General features: G+C 40.8%; 2 protein-coding genes across 3 annotated transcripts in view; both read left to right on the top strand.

The window, feature by feature from the left end:
• Nucleotides 1–3,984, top strand: part of LOC146449498 (uncharacterized) — a 119,789-nt gene extending 115,805 nt beyond the window's left edge. Inside the window, exons 12-15 of the mRNA XM_085101834.1 lie at nucleotides 908–953; nucleotides 1,668–1,910; nucleotides 2,270–2,347; nucleotides 3,448–3,984. Coding sequence (XP_084957960.1) covers nucleotides 908–953; nucleotides 1,668–1,910; nucleotides 2,270–2,347; nucleotides 3,448–3,641 — 561 coding nt within the window. The 3' untranslated portion in view covers nucleotides 3,642–3,984. The remainder of the gene's footprint in view (nucleotides 1–907; nucleotides 954–1,667; nucleotides 1,911–2,269; nucleotides 2,348–3,447) is intronic.
• The window catches only part of LOC146449497 (uncharacterized), a 124,477-nt gene that overhangs the window by 76,590 nt on the left and 27,007 nt on the right, over nucleotides 1–20,880 (top strand). The window contains exons 1-5 of one of the 2 annotated variants that reach the window (XM_085101833.1): nucleotides 13,100–13,884; nucleotides 15,338–16,521; nucleotides 17,244–17,426; nucleotides 17,733–18,002; nucleotides 19,179–20,078. In XM_085101833.1, the coding sequence (XP_084957959.1) occupies nucleotides 15,360–16,521; nucleotides 17,244–17,426; nucleotides 17,733–18,002; nucleotides 19,179–20,078 (2,515 nt within the window). In that variant the 5' untranslated portion in view covers nucleotides 13,100–13,884; nucleotides 15,338–15,359. Of the gene's footprint in view, nucleotides 1–6,001; nucleotides 6,197–13,099; nucleotides 13,885–15,337; nucleotides 16,522–17,243; nucleotides 17,427–17,732; nucleotides 18,003–19,178; nucleotides 20,079–20,880 lie in introns of those variants that run through there. The other variant, XM_085101832.1, reaches the window with a different exon arrangement.

The raw sequence follows: 20,880 nt of genomic DNA, 5'->3' as shown, positions 1-20,880 counted from the left end.
ACTTCATTTAAAACTTTTATTGAAAAGTTCGCTGGAATAATATAATTAGTTTTTCTAGGACTTTCCAAAAGCAACTCATTAATGGTACAATATTCACCAGTGAAGTTATTCAAAAGCAAAGAAAAGTTACCTTCAAAACATATAGAATACAAGGTTAAATGATAGTCACAAATCATTTGTCGTTCAAGGCTGATTTTGGCTTATCTTGAAGCTCCGCGTGCATTCGTGTAGTCGCTGGTTTAAGGAACGGTCATGTGGTCAGTGTCGGCTCTCCGGTGAATAGCGCAACATTTTGTAGGTTGAGGAGTCTTGTTATCTCCAGTATTTCCTCAAGGCTGGCAAATTTGCCGTGAAACTATAGTCTTAACAGAATGTTTTCATGGAGATGTTACTGACGCCAGACGATCTGTTGTTCAGTCACTTCAATGAGTTGACGATGATGGAGGGCAGTATAACCGCTAACTTCTATCTCGTGTATATGTGTGTCCTATGTAGTATCCTACGGATGCCACCGGTTAAACTATCCCTTTTGAAACTGAAGAGCCTATAGTAGGTTCAGGGCTGTTGCCTAACAGGAGCCCGTTAGGCTGGGGCACGCAAGAAAATACTCTGGGCTTTTTTTGTAGTAGCACCTAACACTTCACATGTTGAGCTCCCAAGTTTTCAGCTTTTGGCCTTGTGGGCTCCTTGACATTTTTGAGTTAGGCAACGGTGTTGAGGTTGCACTCAGACTTTAACCCTGTAGGCTGCTGATCTCAAACTAACGTGTAATTACAGATTCTTTTACTTATTGTCGGTCATTTTGTCTCAATAGAATTACCCAAGGATGCTTTGATAGTTGTGGAAGACTACTTTTCTACGTAACAAAAACAACTCTTTATTTTCTTGTCTTGGTTATTTATCACAGATTGCAAAGGATGAGCGAGATGGAAGACTTTTACCTTCAAGTGAAGGTAACATTTCTGTTTCTTTAGTATTTCCTCTCAAATTGATCGACAGATCAATCCAATTATTTTTGTAAAAATTCGTCAGATGGGCGTTTCGCACTGGAGAAATCACATTTATCTGACATTTAGGTACCACATGGGCATAGTTGGCCGCGTTCTGAGCAATTGAAATATGATTTGTCAACTTGACAGGAGTAGTTCAAGGTTTCCTTCTCTGCGAAGTCCTTGACTGTTTGGTTTGTTTTTTTGTTTGTTTGTTTACTTTTTACAAATTGACCTAAAATAGTGTGACTCCTTATCTACCTATTGTTATTTATTTCGCCATCACGCTGTGTTATTCCCTCTAAATTTTTCTTCTGAGGTAAACCATGTTTTCCATACATGGCCATGCATGCATGTGTTTTACTGGGCCCGGTTGTTCGAAAGCCGATTAACGCTAATCCACGATTAGAAGTTAACCGAGGTTTTCAGCTCGCTCTTTAAAAATTTTAAGCCAATGGTAAAGTAAAGTTAAAGTCAAAACTGAGAGACAGAAATCTTTTTGAAAAATCTTTATCGTTCAGTAACTAAACTCGGATCAAAATTCTCGTTAATCCAGGATTACCTTAATCGGGCCTTGAACAACTGGGCCCAGTATGTTATGTTATGCCAGGGCAAAACGTTATACAGTACAAACAAGGCGACCTCAAGCAAAAGGTGTCTTCATCGTCTATTTTACAGCAAATGAAGACAAATCCTTGAGTCTGCCCGACAAGGTGTTGGAGTCGCTGTTTTCGCCGTCGTGTGATCCAAAAGAGGTCGTTCGTCACCTGGAACAGAGTCTGCTGTTGAACCAAGCCTCCTTGGAGCATCCGGAGCCTGGGACAAAGAGATTGATCCGTTGTCTGGCAATGAAGGCAAAGCGTTCAAACAGGCTTGATGTGGTCAAACACTTGAGGGAAATTACACCAGCTGGGTCTACTGGTAAGCTTGGAATTACTTGGAATTACTTAATACATTCTTGTATGCACATTTTACCTGTCTAGGTTATTCTAGGTTATTACACTGGATTATTTGCATTAATCTGGAAACGAAATCGTAGAAAGAAAGACGGTGCCGTGTATTCTTTACTACGGTAATGCATGAGGTCAAGTTATAAGTTAAAACTAAAAAAGTGTGATAAACGCTCACTGTTCACACGTAGCCCTTGTCTGCCCGCTGGACTGTAGATGATCAGTCTCCAGGCTTGCTTGTTTCCTTGTTTTAATATTTCCCCTTCAGAATACTACGCCTCTCATTGCGGTTTCGTGTCTCTGATCTAACCACACACTTTTTCCTTCCAGGTCCTTTGCTTCCTGGGAACCTAGATATTCGGAATATCCCTGTTCGCCAGATGAGAGAACTTACAATTGACTTGAGCAGTAAGTGTTCCAGTGTAGATCGTATTGACTTTCACAACACATTATTTGGAACAACCGCCGTGTACTGTTAGAAGGAAAAAATTATTTACGTCAACCTGACAGTCTGCATGAAACACTTGTTGAAAGAAAGTTATATATTCTTTCTTTCCAAAAAAATTTAAAGGTAAAAAATCGCATTGATATGCCATTTACACTTTACTTCGGTTTAATTAGCGCTATCCTACTAACATGGAAAACAGTCATGTGTACTCCTCCCACGCACTACTCTGTCATTATCCTTCTACCCCGGCCCAACTAACGAAAACAGGAACATAGGAAACTATGGATTTACTAAAGAAAACATCTTTAAAGTTTATACACTGCCTTATTCAATAACGAAAGACACAACACTCTGATTTTCAGTTTAACCGTTTAAGCCACGATAGTGCCATATGGCACAAGATGCAATTACATGCTCAATATTCAGTCATTTTGCGTGAAATTTGCACAACTAAAAGATCTTGGAAAGATCTGCACATGGAAGGCATAATATCAAGCCCCCCTCCTATACAAGACTTGATTTACCACCCCTGCAACTTTTGGAACTTTTTATCTTTGTACTTTTTAGGCCAAGTTAATATCTGACAACAACCAATGCACTGAGAGCTGCAAATTAAGCTATAGTTTAGGGATATACCTAATCGGTACAAGGAACAGGAAAATTTTAAACGTTTTTATTTTTTCATTTTGGGCACTTGTCAATTCAATCTGTGATCTCCTCTATTTCTTTTGGTGTGATTTATAGCTTACCCCAGAAAATACATTTCAAATGATATATCACATGTGGTCTCCTCGTTCACAGTTACCGATTTAGAAAAATTTGGCATTTCCCTCGGGGTTTAAAGGGTTAAAGTAGTCCACCATATTTTTCCAACGAAAGCCTTCCTGGCGTTTTTGGCATTGTTCTGTAAAGCAAGACGATTAACGACTTTACATTTACAAGAGCAAAGTTCAAAAAGATTTTTGTTTCGTCCTATTCAATGTACATGTAAATTTCATGTAGTTTGCACACGGGGTTTGTGAGCATTATGCAAATGAGTGCGTGCCCGTTTGTGTTGCAGGCGGAGAAGAGTGGAAATATGTCGCTGAGAGACTGGGCCTGACCCCAAAAGAGATACGTTACCTTGACAAGCGGACTTTGAACCCAAGTGACGCTGCATTGGCTTTCATAAGTCAGCGGTGCTACATTAATGTGGACAATTTGTACGATGTGCTGAACGACTGTCAGCTACCTGTGATGGCCGACCTTTTGTGAAAGGGGTCCTCTCCTGTATGAAAGTTTCTTCGCGATCAGTAATGCATTCAAATATCAATCTCTCGAGGTAATCCGCTCAAGAGAATTCATCCTAGATTGCATCTTCATTTGGTAAATGAAGATCTCGCTCGTGCAAACCCTTATCTAAACTTCTGCGTTATTATGTCAAAGTTAAGTTGTTTTTTTTTCTTTTCCGTTTTTCCAGCATGTTTTATAATTTATTGTAATTTTTATTTTCCATTATGTTCTCGTACTCGTCTTGTCTCGCCTCGACTAGCTTTATGGCTATTTGCGGGACAAGCAACTTTTTTCTGAATTTAAAAAAATAAATTGTTGTTTTTGTTGTTTTTGTAAAAAGTATTCAATTTTTCACCAGGAAAGCTCGAGCGAAACAGGAAGCTTAGAGAAACAGACTGAATGTCCAACGACTAAAACAAATAAGCAAATATAGGTTATGGGTCAGTTATTAAAATATAGTTTAGACGGTGTTTATCAAAACCGCGTTCTAAGCCGTTTTCAATTTTGCCACCAATCATATCTAAACATTGGCTGCTGCTGACGGTACCAAGAAGGCTTGCATCCCAGACTAGAAAACTATTTATCTACTTAAAATAAACCACTTATAAACAGATTTGGAGGCCCACTGATTGTCTTAAGCCGGGACCTAAGTTAAACTTGTTTAAAGAAGAAGCTGTTTCCAGCTTATACTCGGGCCATATTTGACTGTGTGGTGCGTAAATTATAAAGCCTACAATCTTTTAACAGTGATAACCTCCAGCATCGCCAATTCCCCCAAATAGATAGCCTGCGAGCAAACCCTCTTGGGGGTGGATCCTCTTTCCTCCTCCCGGCCCCCACCCCCAAGAGAGCTTGCTCGCAGGCTACCAAATAGATAGATACAGAGATATAGTGAGGCAATAAGTAACCACCAGATAGAATTGCATTTCTTGCAGTCAGAATGAAATACAGGGGAAAACGACATTTGCCATACGAATGCTTTTTATAATCCCCGGGCTTTTATTTCTTACGTTTTCACCTTTCGTTTAGAGACAGAAACCATTTGTACGGTCCTAATATGTACGTGACGCCGGGTCAATGACGGATCGTAATTTTTGGTATGATCTAGACCCGGGGGGGTACTCCCTTATGTAACCTTAACAGGGACATGCGGCCCGATAGGGTATGGTGTTCAGGGTGTTTTGTCTTGAACGGGGTATCCATTTCATCGCTTTCTGTCTTAAACAGGGTATCCCTACATGACCTAATGGCTTAAACAGATTGTGATTGCCAATGCATTAAAATACAGTAAGAAACTAGTGTATTCTTATTTCATTCTAGTCTTAAACAGGGTGTGATTTTGGGTTAAATGTCTCAGAAAGGGCCTGAAAATTTTCAATTCGGTCTTAAACGGGATAGGGAAATCGGAGAATTGTGTCTTAAACAGGGTCAGGGTTTGAACGCCCGGGCTGCACCCCCCTACCCAAGCATCTGTTGAGTACCCCCCCCCCCCCCCCCGATCTAGAGTAACGTTACGCATCACGCGTACGTTAATACCCTTGTACGTTTATATTTTTAATTGAAATTCAGGGGAAAGCATTTGTTATTCACCTTTCATTTGAAGACAAAAACCGTTTCTACATTGATTGTTTTTCTATAGTAAACGTGAGACATCTTTATCTATCTTGGCCCGCGAGGTCATAGACTGATTTAGTTGCCAAATTTTCGGTTAAACAAAACTAACCTTGAGGCACTCAGGTTAGCCTAAAAAACACTCCACTTAGCCTAAATAGCACTTAGGTTAGCTTAAATAGCTCCCCGGTTAGCTTAACGGTTAGCACTGAGTTTATGTTGGGGTTGTTCATGCCTCGCATGCATCGCATCTTTTGTTCATGCCTCGCACGTCTGGCTCGCATATTGTCAACACTCCTCACGGCCCGAAAACAAAGAACGCGACCGAGAATTTAAAGAATTTGATAACACGACAGAAAACGTAACTCGTACCAGCCGAGTACAAAAAACGAGACCGAGAACAATAACTCGTGGCCCGAAGTCTTATCTTTCGGCCCATCGCGACCCCAAAAAGAAAAAAGAATTTGATAATGCTACCGAAACCTTCACTCGGTCCGCCTTACGGCCCGAGTAATAAGGGGCTGCCTGTAGTCTAATCTTCTAACTGCCTTGTTTAACATTTAGAATCACTGATGCCTTGACTCATCTCCCGTAATTTTTTAATGAAATCACGTTGAAGTTTTGTTTTTGTTTACCTTGGCTCAAGTCACTTCAGACCAGGATTTTAAAAAATCGTTGTCTTGTAGAAAAAAAATCGCTTAGCTCTGTAATTCCACCTTCCTGTTTCCTAGCTTCTGTGGATGTTTTTCTCCGCTTTTTACAAAAGGAGTATCAATGGAGCAGCGACAGGGTGAAGGTTGTTGTGAAGAAGCTGTCTAAAGATGACGTCACAAGTGTTAGGCTGCTGGCTACATGCTGGAGAGATGTGCAGGCTCACTTTACCTTTGGAATGAAAAAAGTGGTCGAGAAGGAGCTTAGAAACCGGGGTATGATCGCTTGAGAAAGCCAAGGAGAGGGAAGTGGGGCACAGGTTGCATGAGCATTTCAAGGCATAGAACGTCAAAGCTGCCAATTTGTTTTCCCGCCACTTTCTAAGGGCAGTGCCGGAAGCGTAGACAAAAACTAATGTTCACCAATTATTTGTTTAGGAATCCGATCCTGTGAATCTTGTGCTTGAAGTATTCGTATTAAAGATAGCTATAAGATGAACTGAAGTAGCTGCCCGTGTCGCTTGGTGAAGAACTAATTAGCCTTCTTTTTTGAGCAGATTCATTTCTTGCAAACTAAGATAGTTAACAGTGTTTTTGAGGTATGGTCTTTGCCGACAATTCGTATAAAAAGCGGAAATATAAAGCATTCTGAATAACAGAGAATCGAAGGCACGTGATATTGAATATAGGAGAAGAGACGCTTTCACATAACTTACGTTTGCACGTGTTTCAAATAGAAAACTCTCAGCGTTTATGTTTTGCCTTTGCGTAATTCCTCGCGGGGCTTAATTTTCGCAATCCAACAACGAATCGCGTGATGGCAAAATAATATATCCGACGCAAAATTAAATATGAGACTTTTAATAGCCTTACCTAGCATTTATAAGAATAATCATGCTTATTGTATTTAGTCTCAGTGCTCTTGGGCAGAATATAAGTGTTTAGGCCTGAGAGTAAGCATCATTTAGCCAGGGAGTTAAGATTTTACAAGGTGTGCAAACCGGTGAAAAATGTAAAGCGGGATGATTAAAGTACTTCTTCCAATTGACGCTAAACCTGCAATCAGGCTCCATTTTCGTTTCACTAACATTTCCGCGGGAAAAAAGGTCAACTACCAGTCTTCTCTGAATTGTTTACTACCACTTTTTGCTTGAGTGACAGTTATCTAATTAGCTAATCAAAATGACTAATGTTGCGCGAACAAGCGAGTTCTCACGTGACCAAGTATTGGGGAAATAGTGGGCGCCATCTTGTGATTTTTTTCATTTGCATCTTTTTTAGTTGTTGGAGAAAATTGTTAGCTCTGGCCTCTGAGTAAACGGTCAGAACAAATTTTTTTGTTTATGAGTCTCGAGAAAGGTATTATCATTGAATGTGAATATATGAAACATATATTTTGAACTGCGGATAAAACATCAAATAGAAGAAAGATCCTCGCAATTAGTACGCAACTTAAGCAGTTGCGAAAAGAAAGCCTGAAAAAATTCAAGCTTGAACGGAAATCGAACCCATGACCTCTGCAATGCCGGTGCAGTGCTCTATTAATTGAACTATCAAGCCAACTGGAAGCGGTCATATTGTTGCGACCTGCGCTGTGTTTCCTGTTTGATGCATAGTCCTGACATTCGAAACGCTGTTACTGCTCTTGAGAACTTCGGGCTCAGGGGCCGGTTGCATACGGTATCGTACGATATGTGGGCCGTTTTCCACCACCATTCTCTGCGTTCCGAAGGATTTTTGTCGAGCACCAGTTTGGATCACCCGGTTGAAGGTGGTTTACTCAGGAAGTAGAACACAAAGAATGGGTTACAAAATCGGAACATGCTTCATGCAACCGGGCTCAGGAAAGGGCTATTCGTGCGCTATACAGTCATTGGTATAAATCCCTGCTGGAGACCATCTCCCTTGACCTGTAATTACTTGTCTCTCTTATCGTCAGTTTCCATAGAAATGTGGTATACTGCGGTGGGCTGCTATCCCCATGAACATAGCCCTGTTAGCCGGAATGACCTGCTTCTGCCTCCCGCGGTGAGGACGACGAAGGGTTGGGCTCTGGGAGGCTGCTTTGTTGAGAGCGGTGTCGGAAAATACTAAATAGTCAACATCTCACTCGAGCTGCCAGTACTGAAATACCATGATGTTCTGCCTCCAACCCGTTCCTCAAAGATGGCGTGATGTAAGAACAAGTTAAATATTGCTTATTATCATGAAGGTCGCAGCTTTAATTTTCATAAATGGCTGTAAAGTACTATTAATGTCACCTCTTTACAGTGTATAAATCAATTCAAACCGCTTCAAATTATTTCAAAAGAGTAAAATTGCCAGCTGAATTGCCAGCTGGAGGTTTCTGAATTCACAAAAAACTTCGGTCCAAACGGTACCACACAGAAGTTGCCCAGCTAAAAGTTTTCCAGGACAAGCTAGCGTTTCCTCGGGTTTTGCTCATGGATCGCAACAACACCACCTTACTCAAAAACCAAGACATCTCTTGACGCAGCCATTTGAAGGAAACACAACTTATGGTTTGCAGGGGCCACTGCCACATCGATCAGGTGTCATCGTATATCATACGTCCAAAGGGGAACCAATTACGTTTAAAAGCAAACTTTACTTTGGCAGAATATCTTACGACCCAGAGGATATTATCACGCATTGGCCTGGGTTTAAAGTCCCAGATTACATTGCTCAAAGTCTCTTGAAAGACTATCATGAAACCCCTGAGGCTGAAGTGGAAATTGTCTCAGACCCGGCAGACGGTAAAGTATTTCGATGGTCCGTTAAACCAAAGGGAAAAGAAAACAGAAAGAACGTCTCTTGTTCAAATGTCGCGTACGTGACGGGTTCATATCGTACGATCGAAATGATGTCAATTATTGTTCAGATCCAGAGTGGAGAATGCCTCCATACATTGCTGATAGTTTGAAACGGGATAAATCTAGCGGCACGCTTTCTGTTTTTTCTGACGAGGAAAAGAACGTGTTTTACAAAGTAGAGCATGGAATAAAAGATACAGCAACTGAAGTTAAAGGAAAGACAGTTTATTCTTTTTGGAATCCTTTCAAATGGTTTTAGACATACATAATAGTTGAAAAAAGAGTAATTATTTCAAAACAAAGAAATAAATAAACTACTGCAAAAGTAGAATAGGGCTTCGGTAGTTAGAGATTCATTGTTCGATTTTCAGCTTTTTATTGTTTATGATTTATGAGCTTACCTAGGTGAGGTTTCTGGCTGTAATGTTACAGAAGAAGCCCGATTATCTCGAACAGAAACAACTTTCTCTTAAATGCTGTATACAGGAAAATGCTGACTGTTATCATTTCAAAGGTTTATTTTTGTTTAAAGAAGACTTCAGTTTTGCCTCTATTTGTATCCAGATACTTAAGTCGATGTTGGCTGACATCCTTGGTAGGTTTCATGCTTTTAACAGAAAACACAATTCATACATTTTTGGCTATGAATGCCGTGAACTGTTTTGAAGTGTTTTCGTTTTCTTTAAGGTGCTTGGACAAGGTTTTTATGGACGATACCTCGCTTCGTGTACTAAGTGATTTTACTGAGCTGAGACAGATGGATTTGAAAATTAACACCAGTAATTAATTTAACTTCTAGGTAAGGCGATAAACAAAAACCCCGAAGAAGCATTTATCAAAGTTGTAGACATTAATGTCACTCTCGACTTTGTTATCAATGACAAGCACTTGTCAGAAACTGTTAGAATAGGTAAGTATTTCAATCTTGTTTTGAATGTGTAAAATATAATTACTTTTTCTTAGTGCCAGAGGCAAGTTATTCCATAAGAAGAAAGGGACGTTAAGATACATACCACGTAATCTATAAGACAGACACCACAATGGCGAATTCGTCTTTTCCGTTTTTAATCTAAAGGCTGGTTTCCATATGATCGTGGATCGTAGATCGCGGATCGCAATAAGGTCTGCGATCGTCTGCAATCATATGGAAACATACTTCTGCGATCGTCTGCGATCCTGCGATCGTGATCGCCGCAGACGATCGCAGAAGATAGAACCATGTTCTATCTCCTGCGATCGTTTGCGATCCCCTGTGATCAATTGCGATTGTGCGATCATATAGAAACCAAAGTTTTGCGATCCGCGATCGACTCCGCGATCGACGGAAACGCATCCCATAATATTTCGGGTTCTCTCCCACGATTCAACGCTCGTGTGTTCGATTGTAGGAACGGTCTACGTAAAGGAGGATATTACTATCTTCCCGGCATGCACCGCGTAGCAACTATATTATCAAACGGCTGACCCCACTTGAATTTCATTTTTCAATGGGCGCCGTCGAGATAGTAACGCGGCAACTCGAGGTTTTCGAGAAATCGAGTGTTATTTACTTGAATTGTGTGGATTTAACAGTCGATATCAGGCAGTCTTCGGAAATGCTGCATTTATAGAGTATAAGATGCTTCTCGGGTTGACAAGCCACGAACAATACGCAAAGTATTGCCGTTTTGAAGAATGTCTCTCTCTGAAAAATATTCCTTTCCCTTATTTGAATGTAAATGAAATAAATAAAGATAAATTACTCACCATGGATCATTTGTGATACAAAGAAATCCAGCTCAAACTTGGCCTCAAACACGCGCATTCCTCTCACTGACCGGAAGCCATTTTACCGAAATTGGCGCAACACAAGGTACGATGGGAAGATAGTAATATCCTCCTTTGGTCTACGTAGCAACACTCATTTCGTTGTCATTTCGAGGAATTTATGGAGGAAGTTGATCGTTATGAATGTGTTTACCATTGCAGAAACAAAGATTTTAAAGACAAGAACAAAAAGGCCAACTGTTGGGACAAAATCGGGCAGAAGTTTAATTAATCGGCCGGGGAAGCGGAGGCCAAATTTCGCAACATAAGAACTGCGTACGGTCGTTATCGAATCCAAAACCGATTTTTTTTTTTTTCCCACAGTTTTGGAGCTCACGACGATTCGCTTCATGACAATTACAGAAGAAGTAAATTTGCTTGCGGCAAAACTTCCGCTCTTCCATGTTCGCGATGTTGTTTGCTTTTCAGCCTACACGCGCGTGTATATTTGACATTTCCGCTGACCAAAACGTATGGCCACGGTCGGCTCTGCAACACTCATTGCGATTACATGGAAACAGCCTTTTTTGCGATCGTCTGCGATTGTTTGCGATCTACGATCGCCTGCGATCATCTGCAATCATATCGAAACCAGCCTAAGTATTACAAACCGGATTAAATTGTTAAAGGGACGCAGTATACCGTAATGATTCTATTTGGCGCTCTCTTTCCAATAGATGTCTTCATTTATATAAACGTGCCCTATTAGGAAACTTTGTACAAATAAGTGCCCATTAGTGTCAGTGCCCCTATAGGCTTTGTGTGGACGCTTAATAAAATGAGAAAATATTTGTTTTCTTCATGAAGTAACTTATTATGAGGCTTAGTTTTGCAGGGGAAATTGCATCTAAGCTGAACGTACGCCCAGTTGGCATCATACTGAACGCGTGTCAGACAGGTTCCTTCCCCCACTGGTCAGTCAGAAATGAGTTTGGTTTAAAGACTTGTTTTGCGATAAATTCACAGTTGTAGTTGTATTGGCAAGTCTCATCTTGTCTTACAGATAACTCGTTCGATTTTTCTTAATTATTGGTCACCGATTAAATACACAATAAAAAGTGCATAAAAGAAGTGAAGGTGAAGTTGTACAAAGCATACAGTGCAATACAAAAAGAAGGACCTGTTGCATTATCCATTTATCCATGATAAATAAGAAAGGCTACGTTACAGAATTTTTTTTGTTCCTGCATTCTTCGTCGAGTAGAACATGTAGAGCTTAAGCAGCGACGACGGCAAGGAAAACGTCACCTGGATGTATCACTTTATTTCATTTGTGCTACTTCGCGATTATTTCAACTCGCTTTACTTTTACAAAATGACGAACTATCCCGGAACCAAATTGGTAGGATTGGAGTACAAGTTAAGAGAGAAAATGAAAAATTCACTGCCGTGTGTTCACGTTCTCCACAAATTAAATCTTGAATGTGGTCATTTCACGTTGTTGTTTTGCAGAGGACGACAAACAAATGTACCAAAATGTAAAACGCACGTGCAGAGCGATTGTATTTGCTCATTAAACCTACCTAGCTTACCTTCGTCTTTCTCCTTCGAAGGTGTTACTAGTACCAAATTATTGGGTCACAAATTCGCCTTCAAAAAACCTAGTAAATAACCGGTTGAAAATAGAGAGCCTTTCATTACAACATAATGATTTCAACGGTGAAGCCTATCGCTCATTTCCCAGTAAAATAAACTTATGCTTACCTTCAAATTGCTCGTCGAAAAGGCGCTTCCTAGAGGATAAACCCGTACTGTATGGTTCATTTGTTTCCTTTTCAAAAATAATATGAATTAACTACTCTTATACACTCGAAAGAGGCTGATCGACCGAAGCATTTGCGTCGAAAATGAGTTCGAGCTTACCACTTCTACCGATTTTTCCGCCATGCGAACCGCTCAACGTGAAATTTCGCGCCACGAAAATGTCTCAATTTTTGATTTTTGTCCAGGCCTCGATTTTTCGCTCGGACCACGTGACCCGAAACGGATTGACGGAGATGAAAAACAGACAGAGGCCTAGGAACTAGGCAATAATAAGTCCATGTTAGGAAATACAAACACACGGACACCGAAAATTTCAAAACTCGGGAGTACGAATGGTCAAAACTGATCAGCCGGTTTGCCTATAGGAAAACGTGTAGAAGCGTTGTTGTCCTAAGTGTATTTTAACCGTACATATCCTCGGACAGCCATGGACTGCTGTTTCGTCCAGTTCTCTATTAACTCCCTCTCCTCCACCCCCCTACACACACACTTGCACACCCGGGACGCACATTTCTAATATCGCCTCCTTCCCCCCCCCCCCCCCCCCCCGCCCCCCTCCCTGCTCCTTCTGTAGGTCTGCGCTCTTGATAGGATTCTCAGATCAGTGCGGAGAGAAATGTAGGAGTACTGGTATTTAAACCGAGAGAGGTCACTACTAGGCCGTAAAGCTCGAACCTGTTACATCTTTGTCACGTGTCGTTGTTTAGCAGCCATTTCGTGACAAGTTATTTCTTCGCGTGACTCACCAAGTTTTGTACCCAGAGGCCTTTGTTACTTAGTTTTTTGATCGAGAATGAGAAGCGAGCTTCTCGCTTGCAACTCAAAACGCAATCCAGTTTTGGTTTTTGAAACGACTAGAAGCTTGAGCTATACTCATTTTAGCAGACATATAGCGTAGGCTACATGCTATTCTCTAAAAGAAAACTGGCCTAAAAAGAAAGCGTTGTTGCTCGTTCGAAATTTCTCGGAATAACCTGCTTTCGTTTTTCAGCAGAAGGTGAGTGGTAAACTTGAGGTTTCTGCTCCGCTTGGTATTTCTTTGTGGTGTTTTATCATTAGTTATCAGCTCTCCCGTCCTCAGTGTTTTACAAAGGCTCATAATCACTGAGCAAACACTGTCAGTTCTGCGTTTGAAGGCTTCCATCCGCGCTCCCAAAAAAAAAAAAGGTTTCTTATAAAAGTACTATTTCAAATTATTCATTTCAAGCTTAACGTAGTCATTTTAAAACAACGTAGTTAGATTTCCTGGAGGACACTTTCGAATATTTGCAGTTACGCAGTAACAGCAGGAAAATTTCGTGACCAAATGTTTAGTGGCGTGACTAGTTGTTGTGGTACCCAGAAGCCTCTGGTTTCTTGACTGTTATTCAGTCAGTATTTAGTTGACTAGTTTAGCTCTACAATAGCGAAGAGCCCGGAAGTAGTCCCTCGGACATTTTACCGTCCTATGACTGATATAAAACCAAGACATTTAGAGGATAGAGCCTTCAGACAACTACTGCGCTACCGTCATGAAAGAAAAATCCAGTTAAACACCGCAACTTTTGCTGCAAACTGAAAGCTAGCCTGCCGTAAGTCATGGTAAGTTCGCTGTGGATTTGTGTAGTTTTGTTTTCCCCTTATTTTGTCGCTTTGTATGTACGAAGGTGGGAATTAATTATTGTGCTGCCATTCAACTATGCATACAGGTCAGTTTACTGTGATGAAGTTGCTACTGAAAATGCTGAAACATTCCGCATGAGTGAACGTTTAAATCTATGTTTATGCATTTCTTCGATCTCTAGACGACAGGTGACGCACAAATCATTGGCGCAATTCTCAGGGTTTGCACGGGGACATTTGATCGCCAATCACTTTACTTGTTGAAGCAATCATGAGTTCCGAATCAATGTTTTCTACGGAAAAGGTTGACAGTACATGCACCAAAGTTAATAACGTTCAAAACATGGTCAGGCTACAGATCATAAGCGTATTTGTTGTTCGTATCTTTAAAGCAAAACAAAGACTATATTAGTGATAATCAACTGATTATTGCTTGTGACCAAGCAATACAAATCTATGCCGGAAAGAAAGTTACATTGCATCCTCTTACGTTAGACGAGGATAAAGACGTGGCTTGTGAATGGCTTCATTAACTAAGCTAAGGGCTCATGACATTAGGCTTTATGTTGAAACTACCAACGAATTTCGCGTCACAGCAAATATAATTTCATTCTGGTAGTCATGGCTCGGTAACTGTGTGTCGCTAACTGGGCGTTCATTAGCAAACCAGATAGACTTGACTCCATTTAGACCAGTGATCTGTTATTACTGAGCCTGTTTCAATTTAGCCGTTCCGTGCGGTGTGTAAGTTCACATTAAATCTTTTCGGGAGTTTAGAACCATGGCTCCATGAAACCGATACCTACAATCTCCAGACCGGCAGATGTAATTCAGCAAACTAAGTTAATTCACAAGATTGCAGGGATGCAAGAATGACAATAAAGGATGTTGAATTTTTGATAGGACTTGTCGGAATCGGGAAACACGAAGTTCACTTCCACCAATGACAGTACAGAGGTTCACACGTGAAGGCCCCTTAGAAAGATTTTGAAGTACATGTGTTTTGATGTGTGATTCTGAGTCCTATTGGAAGTGATTTACGCACGAAAAGCAAGAGTGGATCAGGGATCCTCTCTTGCTAGAAGAGATTGTTTTTATTTAATGTCAATAATAAGCCCTTTCATGGAAAAATCGCCGTCATTTTCAACTGGGGCAAACATGGCACAAATTACAATGTTTGTTTGAGAGTCCGGCAATATTTCCGTATGAATTAATTTGTGAAACAGTCAAACGCTGTAAATTGAAGATATCTGGCAAAAGATTTTACTGATGAGACATGCAACGTGAACCGTTTTCCAAATATTTGTCTGTAGAGCCTCGTAAAATATTAAAAAAAAATGCGGTTTTCAAAAGTCCATTAATATTTTGTAAGAGTGTCAAAGAGTATCACTGCAGATCACATGCACTCATTTCCTTCCCTGTTTTTCTGCAGGGCATTCTGGAACGTTAAAACTATGTCGACTAGTAGACCATTACGTATTACATTGCTGGCAAGCGAATGGAAATCGTCGAAAGGTGGTCTGTCAACTCTAAACAGAGAGCTGGCCATACAACTGGCCAAACTCCCCAATGTATTGGTTACCTACTTTGTTCCAAAATGTTCTGAGGAAGATAAGAGAGCAGCTTGCTATCACAATGTAACGATCCTAGAGGCAAAGAAACGGCCTGGCTATGCACCAATTGATTGGCTGGCCTTCCCACCAAAAGATCTCATCATCGATTTTGTCATCGGGCATGGTGTAATACTTGGAAAGCAAGCACAGGTAATAAAGGAATCTCACAATTGCAAATGGATGCAAGTTGTACATACTGCACCTGAACAAATGGCAGTGCATAAAATGTACCCTGGTGCCATCTCCAAAGGTGAAGAAAAACAACTTACTGAAATAGCACTCTGTGAAGAGGCTGATGTCGTTGTAGGAGTTGGACCTAAATTAAAGGAGCAGTATTCCGCATATCTCAGCTGGCGCGGCACAGATGTTTTAGATCTTACACCAGGCATCTTCCCTGAATTCTCTAATTTGAGGCGATCGGCTCGAGATGACAAATCTAAACCGTTTCGCGTTCTGCTCTGTGGGCGCGGTGACTCTGAAGATTTCGCGCTAAAAGGATTGGACATTGCTGCTCAAGCAGTCGATAAACTGAATGACAAAAGCTACGTTCTCCATTTTGTTGGTGCATATGAGCCAGATGAAGTGGCGGAAAAGTTTCAAAATCTTGGTTTAACCCCAGATCAGCTAATTGTTAGAAGTTTTGTGGATCAGCGTGAAGATTTAGCCAGAATACTCTGTGCGATGGATCTTTGTATCGCACCGTCAAGAACTGAAGGCTTCGGCCTAACAGCCCTAGAAGCACTATCTGCTGGTCTACCATTCCTTGTCAGTAAAAACAGTGGATTTGGAGAAGCCTTACAGAAAATCAGACCGCTTGAGTCATCTCTTATTATAGATTCAGAAGATCCTGACCAGTGGGCAGAGGGCATCAAACGTGTTCGGCAGAAGGGTAGCGAAAGAGCAATTGAGGAGTGTCGAGAGCTACGGACTCGCTATGCGGAGAAGTACAGCTGGGAGAAGCAGTGTAAAGATCTTGTGCAGATGATGCTGAATTTAGTCCACGGTGAGTATTAATAACTTGTACTGTTCTAGATGGGTGTTACCAAAACTAAGACCCCCGAAAACGAAGACCTAAGACGTAAGACCCCATCTTAGCTTTTGTAGTACGAAAACTAAGGCCATAAATGTCTAAATCATGAGTCACAAAAGAATTTAAAATATAAAACTCACGTTACGTCTGTCAAATTCCTTTGGTCGAGCGCGATTAAGAGCGAGAACTGTTGTCTCGAACTCCATGTGTAATGTTAGACTAATCTTGAAGAAAGACCTTCACGCGAATAAAACGTGGGGAAAACCTACTGCTAGCACGAGGTTCAGATCTTCTTCGGGAAAACGTTTTTATTGTGCTTAAAACACTTGTCTTTCGTATAAAAGCCAAGGCATTCTGCAATGGATTTAAGCTCCGTAATTGCTGAAAATAGTAAGCGGTGCTTACACTTGAAGAGGGTCTTAGATTTCGCACCCTTCATGATTATAGCCATCGGAAGGCACGTCATCCTGAAAATATCTTCTGTGCCAAATTCGTACTGAAATGAAATGTTTTTGGTTTCGTTTACCTCACCGCTGCGCTGTAATTGGATCTAATTGCTTGCAGAGTTTCAGGTGCATCGAGAGTACTGTTGAGCCGGTGAAAAGTTGAAATACTTTTTTCATGGTACTAATGCAATTATCAACCGTCGCATTTTTATTGATTTGTGTGAAATGGTTTTGTTCATATTTAACCAGATCTGTCAGTCATTGATTGTCATGTAAAAGCTGAATCTCTCTCTCGTGACGATCAACAAGGAGCAAGTCGATGGTCAAGGATTCACAGTACCTTACCAGAAAGAACCAGTACTAAAGACACAATCCAGGTACCAAGGTCTAAAGAGGTTTCTCCTTCATGCATGGGGAAAACTCGGCATGAAGGTAAGAAGAAATTTCACCTTGTTATTAACATTTTTGTCGCTTGCTATATACTGAAAGGGTAGTGTCGCAGTTGGGGTGTCAATGTGTCGTATTGTGCCAGATTCCAAGCAGTAACTTACAAAAAAGCTGAAACAATCGCCTTATGAGAAATAAGGCAATTATCCAACAATTTGTATATCTTCTCTGACATGGTTTGAGACGTCTCATCTTAATTACGGCAAGAGAATATACTGAGATTGCTTACAATCTTACCACTGTTAAAACGTTTTATGTAATTATAACATTTGAGGACTTTTTCATCTTTAGGTTTGGTAATTATTGGCTGTAAGGTTTCCCACAGATCCTTAGAGGTTGTCAGGCAGGTATTTGATACTCTTCGTCCTTCACTAAATATCTCCACCGATATTACAGTGAAGAACCTTTCACCTATCGAAGCCGTGTCATATTTGCTGGAAAAGCCTCCTAGATTCTGTGTGTTAGTGGTGGATGCCGCCACGGTCAAAGATGCTTATAAGGAATTACCAAGACGTCAAGAAGAATATGAACTTCTTCTCAAAACAGCAGCAAATAACGTTGGTAAGACAGTTGCCGTCCCTTAACGGCTACCCTTCCAAAGAATAAAAAGTCCGCAAACTCGCCATTGTGTTTGTCGAGGCATGCTGACGAGGTCCATTTAGATGGAGTTGCGTTCAGTCTCTTAACTTCTTCTGTTAAAGTTATCCCTTATCTGTAAAACCCTTAACGTAGCCTTGTTGCTCACGTAATTAGTACGCCAGAGATTTTCTGAGAGCTAAAACGAATGTTTGGTTTGGTTTTGTCAACAGAGTTGATAAGGTAATTTGACCACTGTAAAGAGATTCAAGTAGACTACGGGCAGTCCCTTATATACCAGTACCACCTTCCCCGGGGAGAATTTGTCTTCCCTTGAGTCTTGCCGATCGTTTAAATCTCCCGCTCCTGTGGTAATCGGAAATTTCGAAAAATCCCGCGAGTATTAATATTTAGAAGCTGTTGCCGCCATTGTTTCAAAAGGCCATATATGGGCAATTTAAGTTCGTATAACAAAGTCTATTGTTATCAAAGTTGATCCGCTTTTCTTGATACGGCGACAGTAAGGCGAGCCAACCACGCCAGCACGCGCGTAGTTCGTTCACTTTACTGTCACTGGAGAAAACAACGGACGAGATGCGAGTGGTGGTTACCTTACGATTGTAAGGTCTTCGTCACTCTTACAAAGGGCTAACACTCGAACTGTTAGGACTCGAATTTCTTCACGGTGGCCAAATTACCTTATCAACTCTGTTGAGTAAAATGAAACATTCGTTTCAACTCTCCACGGACGCAGCACCACAGTTTCGATAGAAACTAACCCTTTTTCCTGGGGTAACCCACTGATGAACTAGTATCCCACGGGGGTGGGGGAGTAGAAACGTTTGAAGTTTTTCATACCATACTACAGAAACTGGATTTAAGTACCAGAAACAATGCGTACACGGCTAGTTCGTTTACTTCGTTGGATTTTGCAAGGGCTTGGCCCTTTTATCCTTGATTGCAAGGTTTTTATTTTTTTACCATTTCCAATACGTTTTTCCGATCTCGGGATCTTCCTTATCAGCTAATTGGTCGGTACAGTAATCTCAGTTAGTCAATGCCATTTAGATTGCCCCGGTATATATTAGCCGTCTATGATAAGTACAGGTAGATCATACTACGCAGCAAACATAATCATGTCACCTTTGCCTAACATTTCAGTTGAAAAAGTCATCGTCATGATCAGCGCTCCTTGCTCCCTGGTCACTGAGAGAGATGAAGCTATCTTCACACAGACCGTCGGATCCGTCCTTCGTGACACAGGCAAGGGCTTGGTCGTGTGGGTTAAGGACCACCGGATTGCTGTAGATCCCCAAGTCTTGCTGCAGATGATACTGAGCTGTCCAACATCATCTTTGAACACACAACCACAGAGAAGTTTTGCAGGCGATTTCCCACCGCCAACCAATGCTGCCAATGTTTCAGCGGCCAGAAAAGTCCAAAGTCCACCAGAAGATCGCATGCCAAGTCATCCACTTCTGGAAAGGCATGATGTTCCTTTTCGTCAGGAACAAACCTTTAACCAGTTACACCAAACTTTGCCAAAGCAAACACCTGATCCAGTCAGTGGCAGAGAATACCTTCCCCCTGTGGGAGGGTTCATCATGCTAAAAACTCGTCTTTTCAGAGGTATAATATCTTATAAGCAGAGCGATATTGAAATTTTTCTTCCTGAATTTAAGGTCCCGGATCATATACAGAGAGAGTTGCAGGAAACATTTTCCAACACTCCTGAAGCTATGGTTACAATCACGTGGGAGAGAAGTGGTCAACTTGATTGGTCCGTTGTTACGGATTCCAAAACCATAGAAAAAGAGGAATCATTGCACCTTAAGGAAAACGAAACTGTGGTGTTAAAAACTCGTGTTTGTGACGGTTATATATCAATGGAAGAGGGCGACTTAGAATTTATCAATCCGCGGTGGAAAATCCCTGACAAAATTATTTCTAATTTACACGATAAATATTGGTCGATACCTCATGTTCAACTGTGTGTCATTTCTGACGAGAAAGGCAACTACCGCGTCCAAGAGCAAACTACAAGAAAGGAGAGAGCCATTGGTAGGTGGAACAAAGTAAAAAATAAAAAGCGTGAAAAGCGCATTTAGGTAATTGTTAAGACTACTGTGAAATGCAAGACTGTAAAAATATTCAGAAGGAACTTGTACATTTAACCGTTTTTCCAGTTGCAGATTAGAGTTTGATGTGCAGTGAATCACCAGAAATAGCAGGACCTTCTGGGGAGCTTGTCCCTTTAGGAAAACAACTCTATTTTTTAGAGGATTTATCATTGAACTAAAGTTATCACATTGTAGAATGACGATTGTAAAGGTCGACACAAACACCAACTTGACTACCATGTCTGCCATGCGTAGTGAAAGCAGTGGTATTCATAGAGGGTTAAGTTGTTTTCGATTAGTTAGAAAAAAAAACATTTCGTTGCATCTATTTGGTGTTTGTACGGAGAGGACCAGTTAACAATTATTTACCGAAGTGGAGGTGAATAGTGATGGATGGATATTCGAGGTAAATATCCATCCATCACTTTCACCGACACTGAGGTGAATAATTGTTTTAGTATACAGCTATTTCAATTAACGTTGTCGGTTCAAAGCATGAGGCTAAAAGACAAGACCGAAAGTTTACGTGGGATTTTTATGAATAAATTCATCAAAATCAGTCATGCCTGGAGAAAAAAATAGGCTGTAATTAGCAATACAATGACCTGCACGTGCAGGGATGATTTTGATGAAATTATTCATAAAAAATAATCCCACAAAACAGTGCGGTCTTGTCTTTTAGCTTGATTTTAATCCGACAACGTTTATTGAAATAGCTGTATATCACACAAGCTGAATAACAA

This window comes from Pavona decussata, unplaced genomic scaffold (genome assembly GCF_977016875.1).
Source record: "Pavona decussata unplaced genomic scaffold, jaPavDecu1.1 SCAFFOLD_602, whole genome shotgun sequence".
Classification (NCBI taxonomy): domain Eukaryota; kingdom Metazoa; phylum Cnidaria; class Anthozoa; order Scleractinia; family Agariciidae; genus Pavona; species Pavona decussata.
Note: the sequence above shows the minus strand (reverse complement) of the source record. Positions and strands in the feature narration are given on the sequence as shown.